The sequence below is a fragment of the Pangasianodon hypophthalmus genome, chromosome 3 (genome assembly GCF_027358585.1).
Source record: "Pangasianodon hypophthalmus isolate fPanHyp1 chromosome 3, fPanHyp1.pri, whole genome shotgun sequence".
NCBI lineage: Eukaryota > Metazoa > Chordata > Actinopteri > Siluriformes > Pangasiidae > Pangasianodon > Pangasianodon hypophthalmus.
This window is the reverse complement of record NC_069712.1, coordinates 25,233,934-25,254,235: the sequence shown is the minus strand read 5'-3', so window position 1 is coordinate 25,254,235 and position 20,302 is coordinate 25,233,934. Positions and strand designations below refer to the sequence as shown.

The 20,302-nt window shown below is 38.1% G+C and overlaps 1 protein-coding gene across 6 annotated transcripts in view; it reads left to right on the top strand.

Annotated features, from left to right (window-relative positions):
- Positions 1–20,302, top strand: part of LOC113542016 (signal-induced proliferation-associated 1-like protein 2) — a 276,347-nt gene that overhangs the window by 215,353 nt on the left and 40,692 nt on the right. For all 6 annotated transcript variants that reach the window (XR_008301510.1, XM_026939252.3, XM_053232932.1 and 3 more), the window contains one exon: positions 3,661–3,880. Coding sequence is in view for 5 of the 6 variants with exons in the window: in XM_026939252.3 (XP_026795053.1) it covers positions 3,661–3,880 (220 nt within the window). In the remaining variant the exon portion in view is untranslated. The remainder of the gene's footprint in view (positions 1–3,660; positions 3,881–20,302) is intronic.

The following is a 20,302-nucleotide window of genomic DNA, read 5'->3' as shown; positions in this document are numbered from 1 at the left end:
GGAATATAGGAAAGAATGATTAGATCAGTCAAGAAAATTTTTCAATCAGTTGTCAAAAAACAAATACTGGAATACCATAAACTGTCAGACTGGAGGACCCACAAAATGTGCGAAGTGGAATCAATCATGAATGATCAACTGCTTACTTCAACGTCTGATGATACTTGAGATTTGGCAACTCTCACACCCAACCATCTTTTCCTGATCAAAAGTAAACCACTTTTGCCCCCTGGTTTATTCCTCAAAAAGGATGCATACTTGTGCAGTAGATGGACATGTTGGGTAAAGGAATTCCTTCTACTCATGCAGGTGGCAATGTATAGAAAGAAACTTTGCTCCTAATGACTTAGCGGTCATTGTAGAAGAGACTGCACCCAGGAACACGTGATCAGAATATATATTTTTACTCTTAAGGTCAATAAGGTCTCAGCTGACCGCTTCCTAAAGACCAGCATTTCTGGACTGCATGGCCAATTTTATAGCAAAAAGAACATAATTTGCCTTGCTTACTTTGTGACTGTTGGGATTGCGCATTTGGATTTAAGCACACTTTTGCTTTGCATTTAATTTCTGAAATTCTGAAATTTGATTATCTGTTTTCTCAAACATTGCTGTGAGTGGTAGCTGTGCAGATAGTAGGCCTATAGTGTGTACATGATTGGTCCAACCCAGCCACTCCAGCTGACTGTAGGTTCACAGCTTGATGCTGGTGGGCGGCACCATTACCCTGCACAGATGACATTACTGGATCAGAGCTGAGCGACAAAGGTAGTCTGGGAAGAGCCTCACATTCCGCCTAACGAGTCTGATCCAGTCTGCTACTAGAACTGCACATTGACTAGTTCTTCACATTTGACATCATCCACAGTTGGGTGCCTAAGGGTGAAACAGTGGTCTTGGTTAAGCTGACATTAGCACAGAAATCATCTAAAGCCATTTTACAGTGTGCTAGCTTTTGTTCAGTGAACGCTGTACTCTGCTCTTCTCAGTTTTACTTCTCATGCGCAAAACTGTTGATGTGCAGACACATTCCCTCTGTTTCATTATGGCGGGATATATACTCTACAGAGTCCAGACTATTTCTGTACACTAAGTATCCAACAGCCAGTAAGAGTTTATTAAACTTTTATTTAAAGTTTATAAATATGTATTTTAAAAAAAAATGTTGTGCCCCTTTGTGCTCCATTGGTTGCATCATCACTAATGGGTGTCGTGGTCTGCAAACATCAATAAGGTGTGAAGAAACATTGCTCCTGTTTCTGTTCATTTTCTTTAGCTGTTAAGTGATTATTCATGACGATACAACAAAACTAGCATTAAGAAGAAACATTACCATATCTATTGTTTTGTGAAAACAGCTCGCAAAATTAGCTACAGTTAGCGCAGTGTGAAGCTAACTGTGCAGGCATTTTAAGGTGCCTGTTGCTCACGTGTGCTAAAGATTAAACGTGAGCGAGACAAAACTTGCAGCACAAAAAAACTATGAAAGGAAAGAGAACAGCAGAACACTAAATGCATGCAAGGACACAAATCTTACATTAGAAAGTATGACTGAAACGGGAGTAAAGTAAGATAAAATGGCGAACATATCGGTGCATGCAACAAGTCTGTCAAGCAATGGAGTTCATTAGACATAACGTTTGAACACTTCGTACTAGACAACAAAATAAAATCTTAGAAGATACAATCTTCTGCGAAGCCTACTGCCTTCACCTGTTTAAGCTGGGTGACTTCTCTTATGACACCATTGTGACTGTGCTCAAAACGTGTTATTACGTTTTGATAGCTTAAATAAACGTGATAGCTTAGTGTGTGGCCTGCGCATTGAGGCCATCTAGAAGCCATCTAGAAGCATCCACAAAGTGCACAGAGAAAAGCAAAAACCTGAACTAAACAGACCATGTTATCACTGTGCTATCATTGGCCATCAAACACAGGAATGCTGATGCAAAGAAGTGGACTGTAGAACATGGGTGTCCAATCTTATCCAGAAAGGGCCAGTGTGGGTGCAGGTTTTCATTCCAATCAAGCAGGAGCCGCATCTGATTTCACTTGTCACTTGGTCTTGGCTTTCGGTAGACTCAGGTGTGGCTTCTGCTTGGTTAGAATGAAAACCTGCACCCACACTGGCCCTTTCTGGATAGGATTAGACACCCCTGCTGTAGAAGCTCTGGAAAAAGGGGTCACACTGAACACGCCTGCAAAAGCAAACATGCAGCTCCAAATAAAAACACAGAACAAAGAAAAAAAACACTTCAGGAACCTGAAAAAGAAAGAGGTGAATCAACTGGAACACATACTAGACGAACAAAGTGATGAATCTGTTGAGCATGAATATTTACATGTGATGTCAGTCTCAGGAAACGCAGATGGCTACTGGGTGACACCACAGCTGGATCAGAAGACTGTGCGGATGCAAGTGGACACAGGTGCAGCAGTATCACTTATATCCAAAGCAGCTCATAAACAAAAAAACCTACAAGATTTGATGCCAAAGGCTGCCAAGCTGACTCTGAAAATGTACAATGGTGAGATTGTGCCAGTAAAAGGACCCCAAGTGACCATGTTCACATGAACTGATCCAAATATATCTGAAGTGATGGACATTGTCTTTCATGGAAGAAGAGGGGAGATGACAGGAAGTTAAAGCCGTAGTTGTTGAGAAGGAATGAGCTCACATTTCAGTCTGGTTGCTTACTGTGGGGCTATCGAGTTATAATACCACACATGGCTTTGGTATGTGTGAGGATGTCACACACAGCAGAAAAATGAAACCAACATAATATAAAAACATTCTGGAAATGTTACTTCTTGAACCTGTATGATACTGCTAATGATATTACTTAACCATATAATATGGCTTGAATTCATATTAAACATTCCCTGAAGAATATTTTGTTATACACAATGTAAGTGACCCACATTCCTGGTCATTTCACTCTGACCACTCCAGAATCAACTTACTGCCAGTGGCAAGTGTCAACATCCTGTCAGCTTACATAATTTCAGCATGTGCTCAATTGGCTTACTCATGACTTTGACAAATTTTTTATAATATCAGTCCAAGAAAAAAATATACTCTCAAGTTAGGAACATTTTTGTCTTTCCTAATTCTGCTTCAAAATATTAGTTAAATATCCATTCCACTCTCATCCAACCTTCCAGTTATCATAAAATCTTTGACAGTGAGTCACATTAACTTTGTTCCTATATGCACCATATTATTTCATGTGTATTGTGACACAATGAACATAAGTATTAATTGTGCATGGCACAATTTTCTTGAGTCAAAATATATAACCAGGGCAAAATCTACCCCCATTTGTTTTGTCTTCCCAGTTAAAGCAAATTGATTGTTATAATTATAAGCCAATTTATAGCCCACTCTACATTCTGCATTTTGGATGACAGAAAATTTCCTTTTGGAGCACAGACTACATATCACTGACACTACATACTTCTACATTCCACACTCACCATCAGTCACTGTTTGGTTCATGACTCTACTGCATGTGTTATGGGTTATTGCTGACTGGCCAGCTACCTATATAGGCATGAGCAAAGGGGCAGATTTACATGGCCTCACCATGCCCCCTTTCTGTGTAGTCACTGTGTAGTGGTAACCACTAATGTGTGTTATGTCTGTCTGTCTTTAATCAGGCTTTGGTCTCTGAAAGTCCACTTCCCTGCCGTGTACTGTACCGCACTCTGTCAGAAGAGAGTATGTGCAGTAATCGCAAAGGCTTATCCTATGCCAGCTCCTGCAGCTCAGTGCTTGACCAGGTTCTACCAAATGATATACTGTTCAGCAGCACTCCACCTTACCGCAGCACTCTCCCCCCTCGCATTGGCCGCAGCCAGCCTTTATCCAACCTCCGGAGTGAGTATTTTATTGTTAGCAATGTCAATGCTTTATCTCTTTTTTACTATTATGACCAACCTTTTAGCCATTATTTTATCACAGCAGATGTTTTCTTTGTGGAAAGTCACATTGCAGTAACAATAAAAATATAATTAATTATGAATCCCTATTGTTTATTATTGAAAGATAGCAGAAATGATTTGCTACAACTGTATTTTAAAAGTTTGTAAATCCTATGGAATTATCTGGATTTCTGTATGAGTGGCTCCTATAATGTGATCTTTACCTGAGTAAACTCAGATATATACTATATGGCCAAAAGTTTGTGCTTTTAATACATCCCATTCCAGATTTGGGTATGGTATATGGTTATTACTATGGTTTAATTGTAATTCTTTGATTTGAAAAAGCATAGCGCTGCATTGATTGCAATTCATTCTTATGCGGGTGAAAATTAGTGTGTCATTATCTCATTGCTGCCACCTTTTGTTACTCTTAAAATTCTGAGACACTGTATTGCACATGTTAAACTCAAGGCCCACAGGTCAAACATGGCCCGCTTCCTGGTTTTTCATCTGGCCTGTGCAAACGTTCACAAAATACTATTGAAATTGCCCTTAATATAAAAGAGCTCAACATTTTCACACTGTCTAGCATTTACAGCAGATCCATAGCATAGTGACTGCCTGTGTTCTGCATGTGCCACTGTACAGCATGGAGGCCTACATCTCACAGCGCTGAAACGCAGATTAAAACCAACACCTATCTGCTGCACCTGATGCAATTCAGATCCACGTCTTAAAAAGATTTAGAAATGCATCAGGTGTTGGCAGGGGCCAGGAATGAATTTCAAAGGGGATGAGGAAATATAACTACTAAAATCACTGTGTGATCTGTATAATTCAACTGCGAAGTCTGATGCAATCAGTTTTGAGTGGATGCTGCACAGCAGTAGGAGCAGCAGTGGCATGAATTTATTGTTTTGATCTTTCAAAGCACGATCAATCTTACACTTTTAATAGGGCAAAATATATTTATGACAATTCCACTGAAAAAATAATTAAAATAATGTGTTAGTAATAGGAGAGCATGACGTTTGGACAGTTAAAATGGAATTGTCACAAATTTATAGAACTTTTATAAATGTCATCACAGTGCCGATACTCTGCAAAACGAGGCTGAATAATTTCTGTTAGACCTTTTTCTTTTTGTTATAAACATCCTATTATACTGTAGTTTCAGAGCCTAGTTTATTGTTATTAATTGATAGACTAGATAATAATAATATTAATAATAATAAAAATAATAATAATAATACATTAAAAATGAATAGCATAAGTCGGCCCCTCAAAGGCTGACTAAAATGCTGATGTGGCCCAGTCAGAATCTGAGTTTGACACACCTGTTATAGTGAATTTAGTTGAAAGTGTTATCCACATAGGGGTGGTGTGGTCCGGCCCACCGCAAAGCAGACACATGACTTTGCGTACACATGCAGAAGCAGCGGAAAAAACATTATTCACATTTCTTATGAACATTTAGAAGACCTAAAAGTGACATCAGCTACACAGACATTCCAGTCCACCAGACTTCCAAGTTGACCTATAAAATGTTTAGCAATTTTATACACAGCAACGTTATGCATACTGACGAGCTATGTCTGTCTTAAAATGCTCCAGTCATCACAACTGTTGTTATGAGCTGCATCTCAAATTAAAAACTCTGACCTTACATTCAAAAGTATTTACTAATCTAGAAAATCCAGAAGTCTGATATGCAAACCAAACACTGACCGTAGGAGGAAAACCGGTTAGTACTAATATTCAAGAACGGTCTAGAAAAGCATGCCTGGATAGTGAAAAAGACTAAAATAGCATGTAGTTGTCACAAAATGGAGGCAAAGACGGATGCAGTTGCAGGTAAAACAGCTTTAATAGCACACAGATAAATAAGTCCAAAACTTAAGGCACGATCCATGGTCAAAAACAGGTAATGGTCAGGCGATGCGCAAACAGACTTAAGTAGGCAGAGGCAAAGACATGAGTCGAGAAACACAAGAAGGTCAAACCAGGAATTCGATCAGTATCAAAACTGAACGTATACTTCGCAATGTGATTGTGAATGAGAGTCTCTTTTAAAGAGTCTTTGTGTGAGTATGTGTGATTGAACACAGGTGTGCTTAATCAGAAGCTTGGTGACCGTGAGCGGGGCAGTGTGTGTGTGTGTGTGCGCGCACATGAATGTTCTGGAGATTGTAGTCCAGAGCGGCCATGTTTATGGGCCACGGTGTCTGCTGGGAAGTGGAGTTTGTGAAATGAGTTGACCTGAGAGTAGTAATTAAAATTTTGCTTGTCTGAATGTGACTCCCAATAACATTTCAAAATATTAGCACACAGAATCTGTCTTCTATTATTTCTAATATTAATTTCTTCTATGTCTTCTATTATTTCTAATATTTCTAATATTAATTTCTAAGATAATTTTGTAAAAACAAAAGAGGTTTTTCTCACTACTTCATTTGTAAATCAAGCGACCCCACGTTTGAGAACCCCTGCTATATAATAGTAATAATACAATTACAATTTATTGTATTGTATTTAATTAGAACTATAGCACAGGCTGCACCCACACTCACAATCTTGCAAACAGACAGAGCATGCACACACTTTGAAAGCTATGCTGACAGTTGTGTAGTGCTAACTGTACACAATTGCACACAGATATCAGTTTTTGAACATACATGTATGGTAGAAAGTAGGGTTTTCACAAATATGTCAAAATTGGGTTTTCACAAATAAGAGTGGGCAAATCATCCTTTTTTTTCCATTACATGCATATACAAGTACATAAAAAAATGATGTACTTGTAAGTGCATGTAATTAAGTCACAGTTGCATGCGTGCATTTAGAGGAAACAAGCTTGTAACAATTATGCTGTGTTACAGTTGTTACTTGCTGTAACAATATTATTTTTCCTACACAATATTATATTGCTACATATCCAGTGATGTTTATCACCGATTATATTATGTTACCTGCCAACATTTACACATTTTTAGTAAGGGCTTCACAAAATTATCAGAGTATGCTTGTATGATGTATCTCTCAAAAATTCTCCAAAAGAGCAGTCTTTTTCTCCCCAGTAAAAAAGGAGATGAGGTAGTAGTCATATGAACCTGAAATGATCTGAGCAGGTGTTTTGAACTCTCCAATATTAAGACACTTCCAGGAGGCCTGGTCACCTTTGCCCTCTTCCCCCAACCAAAGAGTGCTGTCGTTTCATCTGATGCACATCTCTGCTTCTTAACATTTTTTAAATGGCAAATGGAGAAAGATTTTTTTCACATTCATGAAACCAAAGCAACCAATATATTTGACATAGCAACATTTGACAAGTATACTTTCAACAGCACAGATGCCACTGAAAATTTCAGTCAAAAATGGTCAAAACAGATTTCAGCCAAAGAGGAAAAAAGGATGAAATGCTTTGGCCCAAAAGGATTTAAATAAGTCTGCAACAAAGTGTCATTTCTAACACACTACAAATAATGTTAATGGTGATGATAATTATATTATATAATTATATGATAATACTTTTTTTTTTGCTGTTGTTTTTTATCCAGCGCTCTCCTGCACGGTCCTGCTCAACACTGAGCAGCATCAACAGTGAAAATGTTGGCCATATGGACTTTATACAGTCTTCTGCCCTCAGCTTGCATTTTTCTTATTTTACTTTCTAAACAAAGGCCCAGTAAAGGTCGTAGACAGAAGTCAGGGTCAAACTCTCTTTACTGAAATGAACAATGATATAGAAAAAAATACTATCTCTTACAAAGTTACAGTCACTTCACCTAGCTGAAAACAATATGTAAGATGCGTATAAATCACCTTTACATAACTTAGAACATAGTGATGTTAAGATTAATAAACAAACTAGCATCACAATTATGTGCCTCGAGTTGAATTTACCATGTCACATGTAAATAGTTCTCAAACATACACAAAACTTATCAAAATACACATAATCATATGTTACTGCATAGATTAAACTTTTAAACTTACAGATTGTGCTTTTCCAAGAGCAAAACATGAAGGATGGGTGTGGATGCACATCTGCACTCTGCACAATGTGGTCTGGCATTTGGAATGGCTGCTGAATTACTAAAATTGACAGAGTTCTTAAAGTGACCACTGTGTCATATATATTATAATATTATAATATCATAATATTCTAGTTTACTCTGTCAGTACCAACAGAGTAAAGTAGAATATTACCAGGGCCAGGATATACAACCTATTGTTAAAGGATTATCAAAATTTAATAATTTCTATCATTACACATTTGTATTTTGTCTCTTGGGAAGAGATACAACAATAATAATTCCAACTTTTGAAAAAGTCATGAAGACACAGCCAGAAAGGAAATAAATGACTAATGTATAATGTATATATAATTGAGATACTGATTCCAGCTTTCATTCTATTCCCAATCCTCAGTTCATATATTAAATTGCCTGATGCCCAAAACAATGAACAGAAAACTGTTGATTCCCTATTCAACAATGAGACCACAGCACTGCTTACTAGCAATCCCGCCAGCCAGAAAAACAACCCTTGCTGTGAAAATAAGCCAACCACTAGCCACTAAAAAGAAACAGATTCCCCTGTGAGGAACTGCTACAATCTCACAGAAACTGAACCTAGCACAGTGATGCTAATTGAGAAAAAGTTAAAACACTTGGACAAACTTAACAAACTGGACACTTAGTAATCACAGACGAATCTGATCTTAAAAAGGTATCCAGCTTTGAATCCAAAAACAAAGACAAATTGGTTCTGCACCTTCAAACTTGATCTATGTGAGACAATCTCATATTCAGTGGCATATAAGAAATCAACAATGAAACCCCCAAAAACATTCATGAAAAATGATCCCACAGGATATGTTGCATTTGCAAAGAAAAAAAAAAAGCTTATGCAAAGCTTATATTCTTCAGTCTAACACAGTGCCCACAAGACCATGCCCAGTAGTAACAAAATTCGAACTCTAAACAGCGTGAATACATCAGAAGCCTTGAAAAAAGACTTTAAAAAAAACTGTAAGGGATAAACAGTTTCCAGTCGAAGCCATGATCAGATGAAGAGCTCACCTACCAGCAAATCTGGCTAAAGGTGCTAAAGACCCAAACATAACTCCTTGACCATACTAACGCACAGCTCCACATACAGTCGGGTCTATAAGTATTTGGACAGTGACACAATTTTGCCTCTGTACACCACCACAATGGATTTGAAATGAAGCAATCAAGATGTGATTGAAGTGTAGACTTTCAGTTTTACATAGTCCCTCCATTTCCACAGGCTCAATAGTAATTAGACAATTTACTGATAAGCAGGTTCATGGCCAGATGTGGCCTGTTTTCTTGTTATTTCATGACAAATTAAGGAGAAAAAATATTCTGGATTTGGAGTATTGAATTTGTATTTGGTAGCTGTTCAAGGGAACTTTCAATATGCGGTCCAAAGAGGTGTCGATGCAATTGAAGGAAGCCATCATTAGGCTGAAAAACAAAACAGACTTATCACAGAGATAGCAGAAACTTTAGGGGTGTCCAAATCAACAATTTGGTATATTCTTAAAAATAAGGAATGCACTGGCAAGGTCAGCAACACCAAAAGGCCTGGAAGACCATGGAAACCAACTAAAATTGATGATCACAGAATTCATTCCTTGGTGAAGAAAAACTCCTTCACAACGTCTAGCCAAGTCAAGAACACTTATAAGGAAGGAGCCATATCATTGTCAATGTCTACAATCAAGAGACACCTTCATGAAAGTAAAGAGGCTCTACCTCAAGATGCAAACCACTGGTAACACTCAAGAACAGAAAGTCCAGATTAGACTTTGCTAGAAAACATCTAAAAAAGCATGCCCAGTTCTGGAACTGCAAAGTTTCTTTGGACAGATAAAACCAAGATTAACTTGTACCAGAACAATGGGAAGATCCAAAGCATACCACATAATCTGTCAAACATGGGGGAGGAAGTGTTATGGCATGGGCATTTATGGCTGCCAATGGAAATGATGTGACTACTGATAGAAGTACCAGGAGGAATTCTGAAGTGTATTGACCTGTATTTTCTGCTAAGTTTCAGTCAAATGCTGCGAAACTGATAGGACTGCACTTCACATTAAAGATGGATAATGACCCAAAAGGTACCGGGAAAGCAACCCAAGAGCTTCTTAAGGCAAAGAAATGGAACGTTCTTAAATGGCCGAGTCAGTCACCTGACTTCAACCCAATTAAGCATGCTTTTCACTTACTGAAGACAAAACTGAAGGGAGAAAGACCCACAAACAAGCAGCAATTGAAAGTGGCTGCGGTAAAGGCCTGGAAAAGCATCTCAATGGAGGAAACAGCATTTGATGATGTCCATGGGTTCCAGACTTCAGGCAGTCTTTGACTGCAAAGAATTTGCATCCAAGTATTAAAAATAATCCTCATATTTATGGCTGTAATTCCTAAACAGTTAATGCAATATTTTTTGTCAAACTCCTTGAAATAAAACTGAAGCTCTACACTTCAATCACATCTTGATTTCAAATCCATTGTGGTGGTGTACAGAGGTAAAATTACAAAAATTGTGTCACTGTCCAAACACCTATGGACCCAGCTGCACATGGTCATACACAGGAAATGACCTAGCTACCTACACAGACTGAACATTCATTTGCTCATCCATCCATTCATTCACTCATTTAATTATTTATACATATCTGTGATTTGCACACAATTGTGTACATGCTGTCAAACTCCTACATCCACTAGATCAAATCATTGTTACTATCACTGTTACAGAAAGAACTTCTTGTCGCTGTTATAGAAAGTGTTGGTCAGTATGGATAGGAGCACTGACATTATTGTTAATAACAATAATAATAATAATAATAATAATAACAACAACAACAACAACAAAATAGCAATACAGCAATTACAGGGCCAAGTACAACAGAGGCAAAGTAAGGAGCTAAGCGAGCATCAGAGCATGATCGACAGCTCAGTTTGGTCCATCAACATGAAATCCATAACTTATTGCTGGCGTGGACTGAAGATGTTCAGAGTCAAATTTGGTGAAAATTGGAGAAACTGAAAATTGGAGAAAAGGAAAAATATGGTTTTTAATATCTCATGAGCCCCAGGTGGCGATGTTCCAAAACTGTGCATCTACCCTCAAATCATGATGGCTATGACATATTCTAAGTTTGATCTGAATACGCTAATACACTAGTGTTAGAGATATAGCTTCACGTCCATTTTGGCATGCTAACCTTCGAATTTGTTTGGGCATTATTCGAGAATGGTTTGAATAATCAACTTGAATTCCATATGGTCTGAAGATGATGTCATTCGATTTTGGTGAAAAGCGGACAAATGATCTAGGAGGAGTTCGAAGAAGTATGTTTTCAGATAATTCAAAATGTCAGAAAATCTAGTCCGGCAGAAATTGAAACCAGGGAATCAGAGGAAAAAAAGAATTTTGTCTCTAGCCCTTACGGTTCATAAGTTATTATTATGGTCGAAAGGAAGTACACTTGAATTTTCAGATGTTGGTGTGTGTTCACTTCTGCATACTCCAGGGAATTATAGGAAAAATGAACTGTGAATTTATCACAAACGCGTCAAATGATATAAGGGAAAAAAATTAAAGTTGTTACAGTTCTTGACTACAAGGTGGTGCAGTCACAAAACTTCTTCAGTAAATTCAGGGCATGGTCCTCAAGATACTTACCAAGTTTTGTGATGATATGTAGATGAATTGCTGAGATACACTCTCATATCGTATTTTTTGCATATGCCAGCACGTTACAGGAGAACAGGTTTGAATATCAAAATTCCTTTGATAACTTTTGTTCAGACAGGTCTCAAGATGATGTGAGCCAAATGTGGTAAAGTTTGGACAAAATTTGGAGGTGTAGCAAAAATGGCAGTTAGATGTAAGCATTTTTGGCATGTTATCGTAACTTTTGACCAGTAGGTGGCGCTATCGTGAAATTTGTTGCATAGCCTCAAGTCATGGTCCTAAAGATGGCTACCAAGTTTTGTGTCAGTGAACAAAGTCGTTGCTTCGCCATCAGATTCGTTGCCCTATTACGGACAAACCATTTGGAGTATTCCAAATTCTTCTGATAAATTTTGTGAGGCTTACTCTGACGATGATGTATGCCAAATTTGGTTTGATTGGAGTGAAACTTTGACCTGTTGGTGGCAATAGATTTCAAGATAGAGACTTCAATCTTGCTGTGGTAACAGTTCAGACTGTCCCCTATCTATGTGCAAGTTGTGAAATTTTTTACCATACAGTTCTATGGGCTACCATAGACTTCCATGGCAGAAGAATAATAATAAGAACAACACTAACAAATACAAGGGGGGTCTTCACCCTTCAAGGCTTGACCCCTAATAATAGTAATAATAATAATAATAATAATAATAATAATAATAATAATAATATAGCTGTGAGCAGCAACTACCGGGGTTGGAGCACTTTAAGTTCTTAAATTGCATGCGTAAATAGATAGTAGGTATTATTTAGCAAGCATGTAAGCACTTAAATTGGAGATGAAAGACAATTTTCAGCAATTTCATGTAATTTACCATAGAATTAAAATATTTATAATTGTTATAGATATAAATATAAACTATTTATAACTGTTATAGTGCTACCTTTTGCCCTATCTCTATAGAATTTATGATTCTTTAGAATCATAAGATGCATTTGCTTACCTAATTTCATGAAGTTCTGAGGTTTCCTTTAGGAATTATAGGCTTTTGAGTACACTTGTTCATGCTCATATTTTTAAATGACCATGTTATAGCCATCCAAAGACTAAAGTTCAGCATTTTTTCATAATTATTGATGTAGGGAGTCCAGCAAATTGTACAACAGTCCAGAGAATTGTGCTTCTTATGGTTGAGTGAAAATGTAGAACTAGTTCACAAAAGTAGATTTTTTTAAATAATCACAAATATTTAATGATTTGATTGACACCAGTGAGGCAAAGTTGTTAAGTATTAGGAGGTCTAAAAATGCTGTATTTAAAGTACTGCATCTTAAAACACAATTCAAAATGGCCGACGCCCAAAAGGGCAAACATAGTAAAACTGGGTATCACTCGACTTGGTATGCCTCACTGAATTTAAAGATACCACTTACATAATTTTAGTATAAACTATACAGATGTTATAAGTATGTCTCCTGACCAGTAGGTGGTGCTGTTCCGAAACTGCTCATGTACCCTGAGGCCATGGTTGTTAAAAGAAACACCAAGTTTGGTGTCAATATCTCAAAGCGTTGTGGAGATATAATCTCATGTTCATTTTGGCATGCTTGCTGTCATATTCATTGACGTGTTATATGTTGAACAGCTTGGTCTATCAAAAAGCTTTGGTCTTCTTTGTCTGAAGATGAGCAAAATTTGGTGAAGTTCTGACGAACGGTCTAGGAGTAGTTTGCAAAAGTAGTTTTTTCAAAAAAATTCAAAATAGCGGAAAATTTTTCGTGAAGGAAGTGAAATCGGAGATATACATTTTATTTTTTTTAATCACTGTAGTGCCACTGTGGCTGATCAGGGCAAGACTTTGCGCCATTGTAGACTGGTGGAGTACTACCATCCCTCAAAGTTTCAAATCTCTAGGCCTTACCGTTTGAGCTGCACGATCAGTTTTAGGGTAGAAAAATAATAATAATAAATATAGCTGCAACCAGCAATAATCAGGGTACAAGCACTTTAGGGCCTTTAAGGACATGTGTAAAAAGATATTACTTAATGTTCTGCAGGCCTATAAGCACCTAAATCAGAGAAAGAACAAGATAATTTTAAGAAATATTGGCCTTCAATAACCTTGACTAATAGCTGATGAACATTGGTTGGCTGGTGGTGGCCATTTTTTTCAAGATTCACAACTGTCCTCACAGACACTGATGGGACCTTGGACAAAGACAGTTGCTGCAAGATTTCAAGTCGATTAGACCAATGGTTCCATATTTAGCACAAATTTCATGTCTTGTCCTGTTATAGCAACACCACATGTCCAAGCTCTGCCATTTTGTCCACGTGACCTCAGATTGAGCCCATACATAAGTGTGCCAATTTTGGTGAAAATATCTCATTCCGTTCATGATTTATAGCCATTTCACTGAAAGTGGCCACACCCTCTTCAAAAGTTTTTGCCTGCTGTCATGAGATGAATGGAAAGTTCAACCTTTTTTTGGAAAATTATTGATCTAAGGAGTCCAATCAATTGTTATGCACTGGTAATATTTTGGTTGAGTGAAAACCTAGGACTAGTTCGCAAATGTATGTTTTTTAATTAATCGCAAATATTTAACAAACAATTTACATTTATGGCATTTGGCAGATGCCCTTATCCAGAGCGACTTACAATTATCTCATTTATACAACTGAGCAGTTGAGAGTTAAGGGCCTTGCTCAAGGGCCCACAGTGGCAACTTGGAGGTGCTGGGATTTGAACTCTCAACCTTCCTATCAGGAGTCCAACATCTTAACCACTGAGCTACCACTTCTCTTTGAATGACTTGAATCAATTTGAATGACTCCAATGGTTCTTGAGGCATAGTGGTTCAGAATGAGTTACTCCATCAAATGGTATTAATTATTATACATTTGTGTGAAACACTGCGGTATATAAAACCATTTATGTGCATGAAATACTTGATAGCGCTCCCCAGTGATTAGTTTCAAATTTCTCACAGACCGCTGGGGCCAAGAGTCAAGCAAGTTTACCAAATTTCATTCTGAATGACCTTTGCTAACCTTGTCTAATAGCTGCTGAAAATTAATTGGGCGATGGCGGACATGTTTTTCGAGATACACGACTGTTCTCATAAATGTTGATTGGACCTTTGACAAAGACACCGCGTGCAAATGTTCAAGTCAGTTGAACCAATGGTTCTGTAATTAGAGTCAATTTCATATTTTATCCTGCTACAGCGCCACTAACTGGTCATGCTGGGTAATTTTTTAGTTATGTCTTTTTATTGGGCCCATACATAAGTGTCAATTTTTTTGAAAATATCTCTTTCCATTCATGATTTATAGCTGTCGCAAGGTTAAATCAAAAGTTCAACATTTTTTGATTTGATAATTATTGATAATGGGACTCCAGGGATGTTTCTGCACTGTTTTGGTTCTAAGCAGATGAACGGCCTAGGACTAGTTTGCAAAAGTAGGTTTTGCAAAAAATCCAATATGGTGTAAAATTTTTCATGGTGGAAATGAAATCAGAGATATACTTTTTTCATCTTGACCCAAGAATTCCAAAGATATACTACACTTGAGTCTGTAACAAATGGTTCAAAAGTTAAGGCCATTTTTGTAATTATGCAATTTTTTTTAATTACTCTAGCGCCACCATGTGGTCAATCGGGGCGAGACTTTGTGCCATTGTAGACTGGTGGACTACTACGCTACTACCACCAGTTACTACCACTCACTGAAAGTTTCATGTCTCTAAGCCTTAATGTGGTCTGCCCGATCAGTTTTAGGGAATAATAATAATAATAATAATAATAATAATAATAATAATAATTCCTATAAAAACAATAGGGATTCAGCACATCATGCGTGAACCCCTAATAATAATAATAATAAGAAGAAGAAGACTAACAATTACAATAGGTGCCTATGCACCCTTGGTGCTTGGCCCCTAATAAGGAAGTTGACAAAAACAATAGGTGCCTACGCACCTGTGGTGATTGGCCCCTAAATATAGCTAAGCAAGCATCAGAGCATGGTTATTATTTTACATATCAAGTTTCGGTGCAATAGGCAGTAGTGTTGCCAAGATATTGCATATAACACTATGCAGCGCTTATGTCAACTTTGATGATGCGTTATATGGAAACGGTTTGAGATATCAAAAAGTTTTTTGCCAGCATGGTCTGATGATGATCTGTGTGAAATTTGGTGAAGATTGGATAATTGGTCTAGTAGGACTCCGAAAAAGTAGGTATTTGATATGACTCAAAATGGCGGACAGACAAAATGGCCTGCTGTGGAAAAATGTTTCACTGGTTTCTGTAGGATCTAAGGAATTGAAAGAGGTGAGATTCATGGTTATTGGAAGAAATTCAGAAAGTCTATAAGGATACACATTTGTCCTCATGGACAATGATGGAAATGGACATAGCATACATGGCATGCCAATTTTTAAGTCAGTTGGACCGACAGTTCAGTTTGGTCCATCAACACGAAATCCATAATTGCTTTCATGGACTGAAGATGATCCGAGTTGAATTTGGTGAAAATCGGATGAATGGTCTGATTTATATATACGCTAAAGCGTTACGGAGATATAGCCTCACTTCCATGTCGGAATGTTCATCATCAAATTTGTTCATCCATTATTTGAGAACGGTTTGACTAATCAACTTGAACTCCATAAGTTTTTGTCATCATGGTCTGAAGATGTTCTGATTTGATTTTTGTGAAAATCGGACGAACAGTCTAGGAGGAGTTCGAAAAAAGTTTTTGTTTTTGAGAAAATTCAGAAAAATTATCATGAAAATGGAAAATGACCTGGTACCAGCCAAGAAATCAGAGGAAAAAATTTCGTTTGTAGCACTTATGGTTCAAAAGTTATTAGCATAAACATGAGTGCAACTTTGAGTTGTTGGTGGCGCTAGCGGGTTTGAGATAGCAACTCCAAATTTGCTATGGTAACATTTCAGTTATGAAATTCAGCACATGTCCCCTATCTGTGTGCTGAATTTCATAACTTTTCAAATGTATGGTTCTATGGGCTGCCATAGACTCAAGAGCAGAGGAAGAAGAAGCAGAATAATGATAAAGTTGATGAAAACAGGTGCCTACGCACCTGCTGTGCTTGGCCCCTAAAGATAGCTGCAAGCTGCGGATCCAAGCACTACACACAAATAGCTCCCCCAGTGGCCAGTTCTTGCCAAGATACACAGAGCCATACATGAACATACTTATCAAGATAGCTCAATGCTAGTTGTTTAAATTCCCTGTTGAAAGCTGTTCGGCTGAAATCATTTTTGATGTAATTCAGTGAAATGATCCAGTTACAGATTAAGTGCACTGCACTGATCTGCTAATTTCAGCTCAACTGGACTTTTTTGTTCCTGAGAAACAACTTTTTGAACTTAATTCCAACCCCTATGAATATGAATAGTGGCTCCCAGTAGCCAATCTGAGTGAGACTGCATCAGCTACTAGTTCCGCCCTGAAATTACCATTCAAGTTTCATGATGATAGCTTAATGGAAACCTTGTCAAATGCTTGCTACAACCTGATAGGCTGAGGTGGCAATGTTTTTTAATTAATTAGGCCATCAAAAATCCAACTACAGATTAGCACAAAGATGTAACATACCAGATTTCTATTTGATTAGATGTACGGTTCCTGAGAAACAGTTATCTGACCTTAGCTCTGCCCCCTATGAATGACCATGCCCCAAGCTTTGCAGATGACCTTAGAATCTCCTCCTGTATTTGCACAAAACTTGAAAGCATATGCAAACACTCATGAGTTACAGCTGTTTGAATAAATAAGGCACTGCCTCATTAGTATTGATTGTCAGGTGTCAGCCATAGTGTTTACAGATACAATTTGTCAATTTGTAGTTTTGTGTTTACAAATGTTAACTTGATAATTATTGCAATAATTGATTCACAATGTGCTAAGTAGTTCGACACCAAATTTGTGAGGATTGGGCCAAAAATCCTAGGACTAGTTAGCAAAAGTAGGTTTTACAAATTGTGCAAACTCCCAAAAAATATAATGGGCCGAGCTAAATGGCTTTTTTTTTTTTTGAGAGCAAGAGAGAGACAGAACCCAAGGAATCAGTTGCAAAAAGACATTAGTTTGTAGGACTTGTGTTTCATGAGATATGGACCAAAATATAAACACTTGTCCTCTTGCACCACTATTGGGCTGATCAGGCCCATCTCACCTGCCTGACTATTACCTGTTGACCAGGTTTCATTTCTCTACAACTTATGGTTTGGTCTGCGCAATTTTCTTTAAGTCAGAAAAAAAAATATATATATATATATATATATATATATATATATATATATATATACACTATATTACCAAAAGTATTCGGTCACCTGCCTTGACTCACATATGACCTTAAGTGCCATCCCATTCCTAACCCATAGGGTTCAATATGATGTCGGTCCACCTTTTGCAGCTATTACAGCTTCAACTCTTCTGGGAAGGCTGTCCACAAGGTTGAGGAGTGTGTTTATAGGAATTTTTGACCATTCTTCCAAAAGCACATTGGTGAGGTCACACACTGATGTTGGTCAAGAAGGCCTGGCTCACAGTCTCCACTCTAATTCATCCCAAAGGTGTTCTATCGGGTTCAGGTCAGGACTCTGTGCAGGCCAGTCAAGTTCATCCACACCAGACTCTGTCATCCATGTCTTTATGGACCTTGCTTTGTGCACTGGTGCACAGTCATGTTGGAAGAGGAAGGGGCCCGCTCCAAACTGTTCCCACAAGGTTGGGAGCATGGAATTGTCCAAAATGTTTTGGTATCCTGAAGCATTCAAAGTTCCTTTCACTGGAACTAAGGGGCCAAGCCCAACTCCTGAAAAACAACCCCACACCATAATTCCTCCTCCACCAAATTTCACACTCGGCACAATGCAGTCCGAAATGTATCGTTCTCCTGGCAACCTCCAAACCCAGACTCGTCCATCAGATTGCCAGATGGAAAAGCGTGATTCATCACTCCAGAGAACGCGTCTCCACTGCTCTAGAGTCCAGTGGCGGCGTGCTTTACACCACTGCATCCGACGCTTTGCATTGCACTTGGTGATGTGTGGCTTGGATGCAGCTGCTCGGCCATGGAAACCCATTCCATGAAGCTCTCTGCGTACTGTACTTGGGCTAATCTGAAGGTCACACGAAGTTTGGAGCTCTGTAGCAATTGACTGTGAAGAAAGTCGACGACCTCTTTGCACTATGCGCTTCAGCATCCGCTGACCCCTCTCCGTCAGTTTACGTGGCCTACCACTTCGTGGCTGAGTTGCTGTTGTTCCCAAACTCTTCCATTTTGTTATGATAAAGCTGACAGTTGACTGTGGAATATTTAGGAGCGAGGAAATTTCACGACTGGATTTGTTGCACAGGTGGCATCCTATGACAGTTCCACGCTGGAATTCACTGAGCTCTCACAAATGTTTGTAAAAACAGTCTGCATGCCTAAGTGCTTGATTTTATACACCTGTGGCCAGGCCAAGAGATTAGGACACCTGATTCTGATCATTTGGATGGGTGACCGAATACTTTTGGTAATAGAGTGTATATATATATATATACATATATATATATATATATATATATATATATATATATATATATATATTTTTTTTTTTCTATTGTTTAGGTCCATATATATATATAACAGGTATTTTGGCCCACTCTTGGCCCACTCTTCCTGAGCAAACTGCTCTAACTGTGAGGTTTGAAGGATGCCTTCTGCATTTTTCAGATCTTTCCACAGATGTTCAATAGGATTAAGATCAGGGCTCATAGAGGGCCATTTAAGAATAGTCCAATGTTTTTTTTCCCAGCCATTCTTGAGTGCTTTTAGCTGTGTGTTTTGGGTCATTATTCTGTTGGAGGACCTATGACCTGTGACTGAAGGAGAGCTTTCTGACACTGGGCAGTATGTTTCTCTCCAGGATGACTCGATAGTCTTGAGCCTTCATTGTGCCCTGCACAGATTCGAGGCCCTCTGTTCCAGACATAGCAAAGCAGTCCCAAAACATGACTGAGCCCCCTCCATGTTTCACAGTAGGTATGGTGTTCTTTTCTCTGAAAGCTTCATTTTTCTGTCTGTGAACATACAGCTAGTGTGACATGCCAAAAAGCTAGTTTTGTTTCATCAATCCAAAGAACATTCTCCCAGAAACTTTGTGGCTTGTCAACATGCATTTTAGCAAATTCCAGTCTGGATTTTTTATGTTTTTCTTTCAGTAATGGTGTTCTCCTGGGTCTTCTTCCTGGGGTTGCATTTCTTCTTGCGGTCACGTCCTGGGAGGTTGGCTACAATCCCATGGATTTTATACTTTTTAATAATATTAGCCACTGTAGTCACAGGAACATCAAACTGTTTGGAGATGGTCTCATAGCCTTTACCTTTCATATAGCTATCTATCAATTTTCTTTCTGAGCTCCTCAGACAACTCTCTCCTTTGCTTTCTCTGGTCCATATTCAGTGTGGTGCACACAATGATACCAACCTACACAGTAGCATGTTTTCTCTCTTTAAATAGGCTGATTGGTTGTTACAAAGATTTAGGACACGTGACACTAATTAAGGTTAAACAATTAGTTTGAAACATGATTCGAATGCAATGATTTCTAATTTTTTTAGGGGTA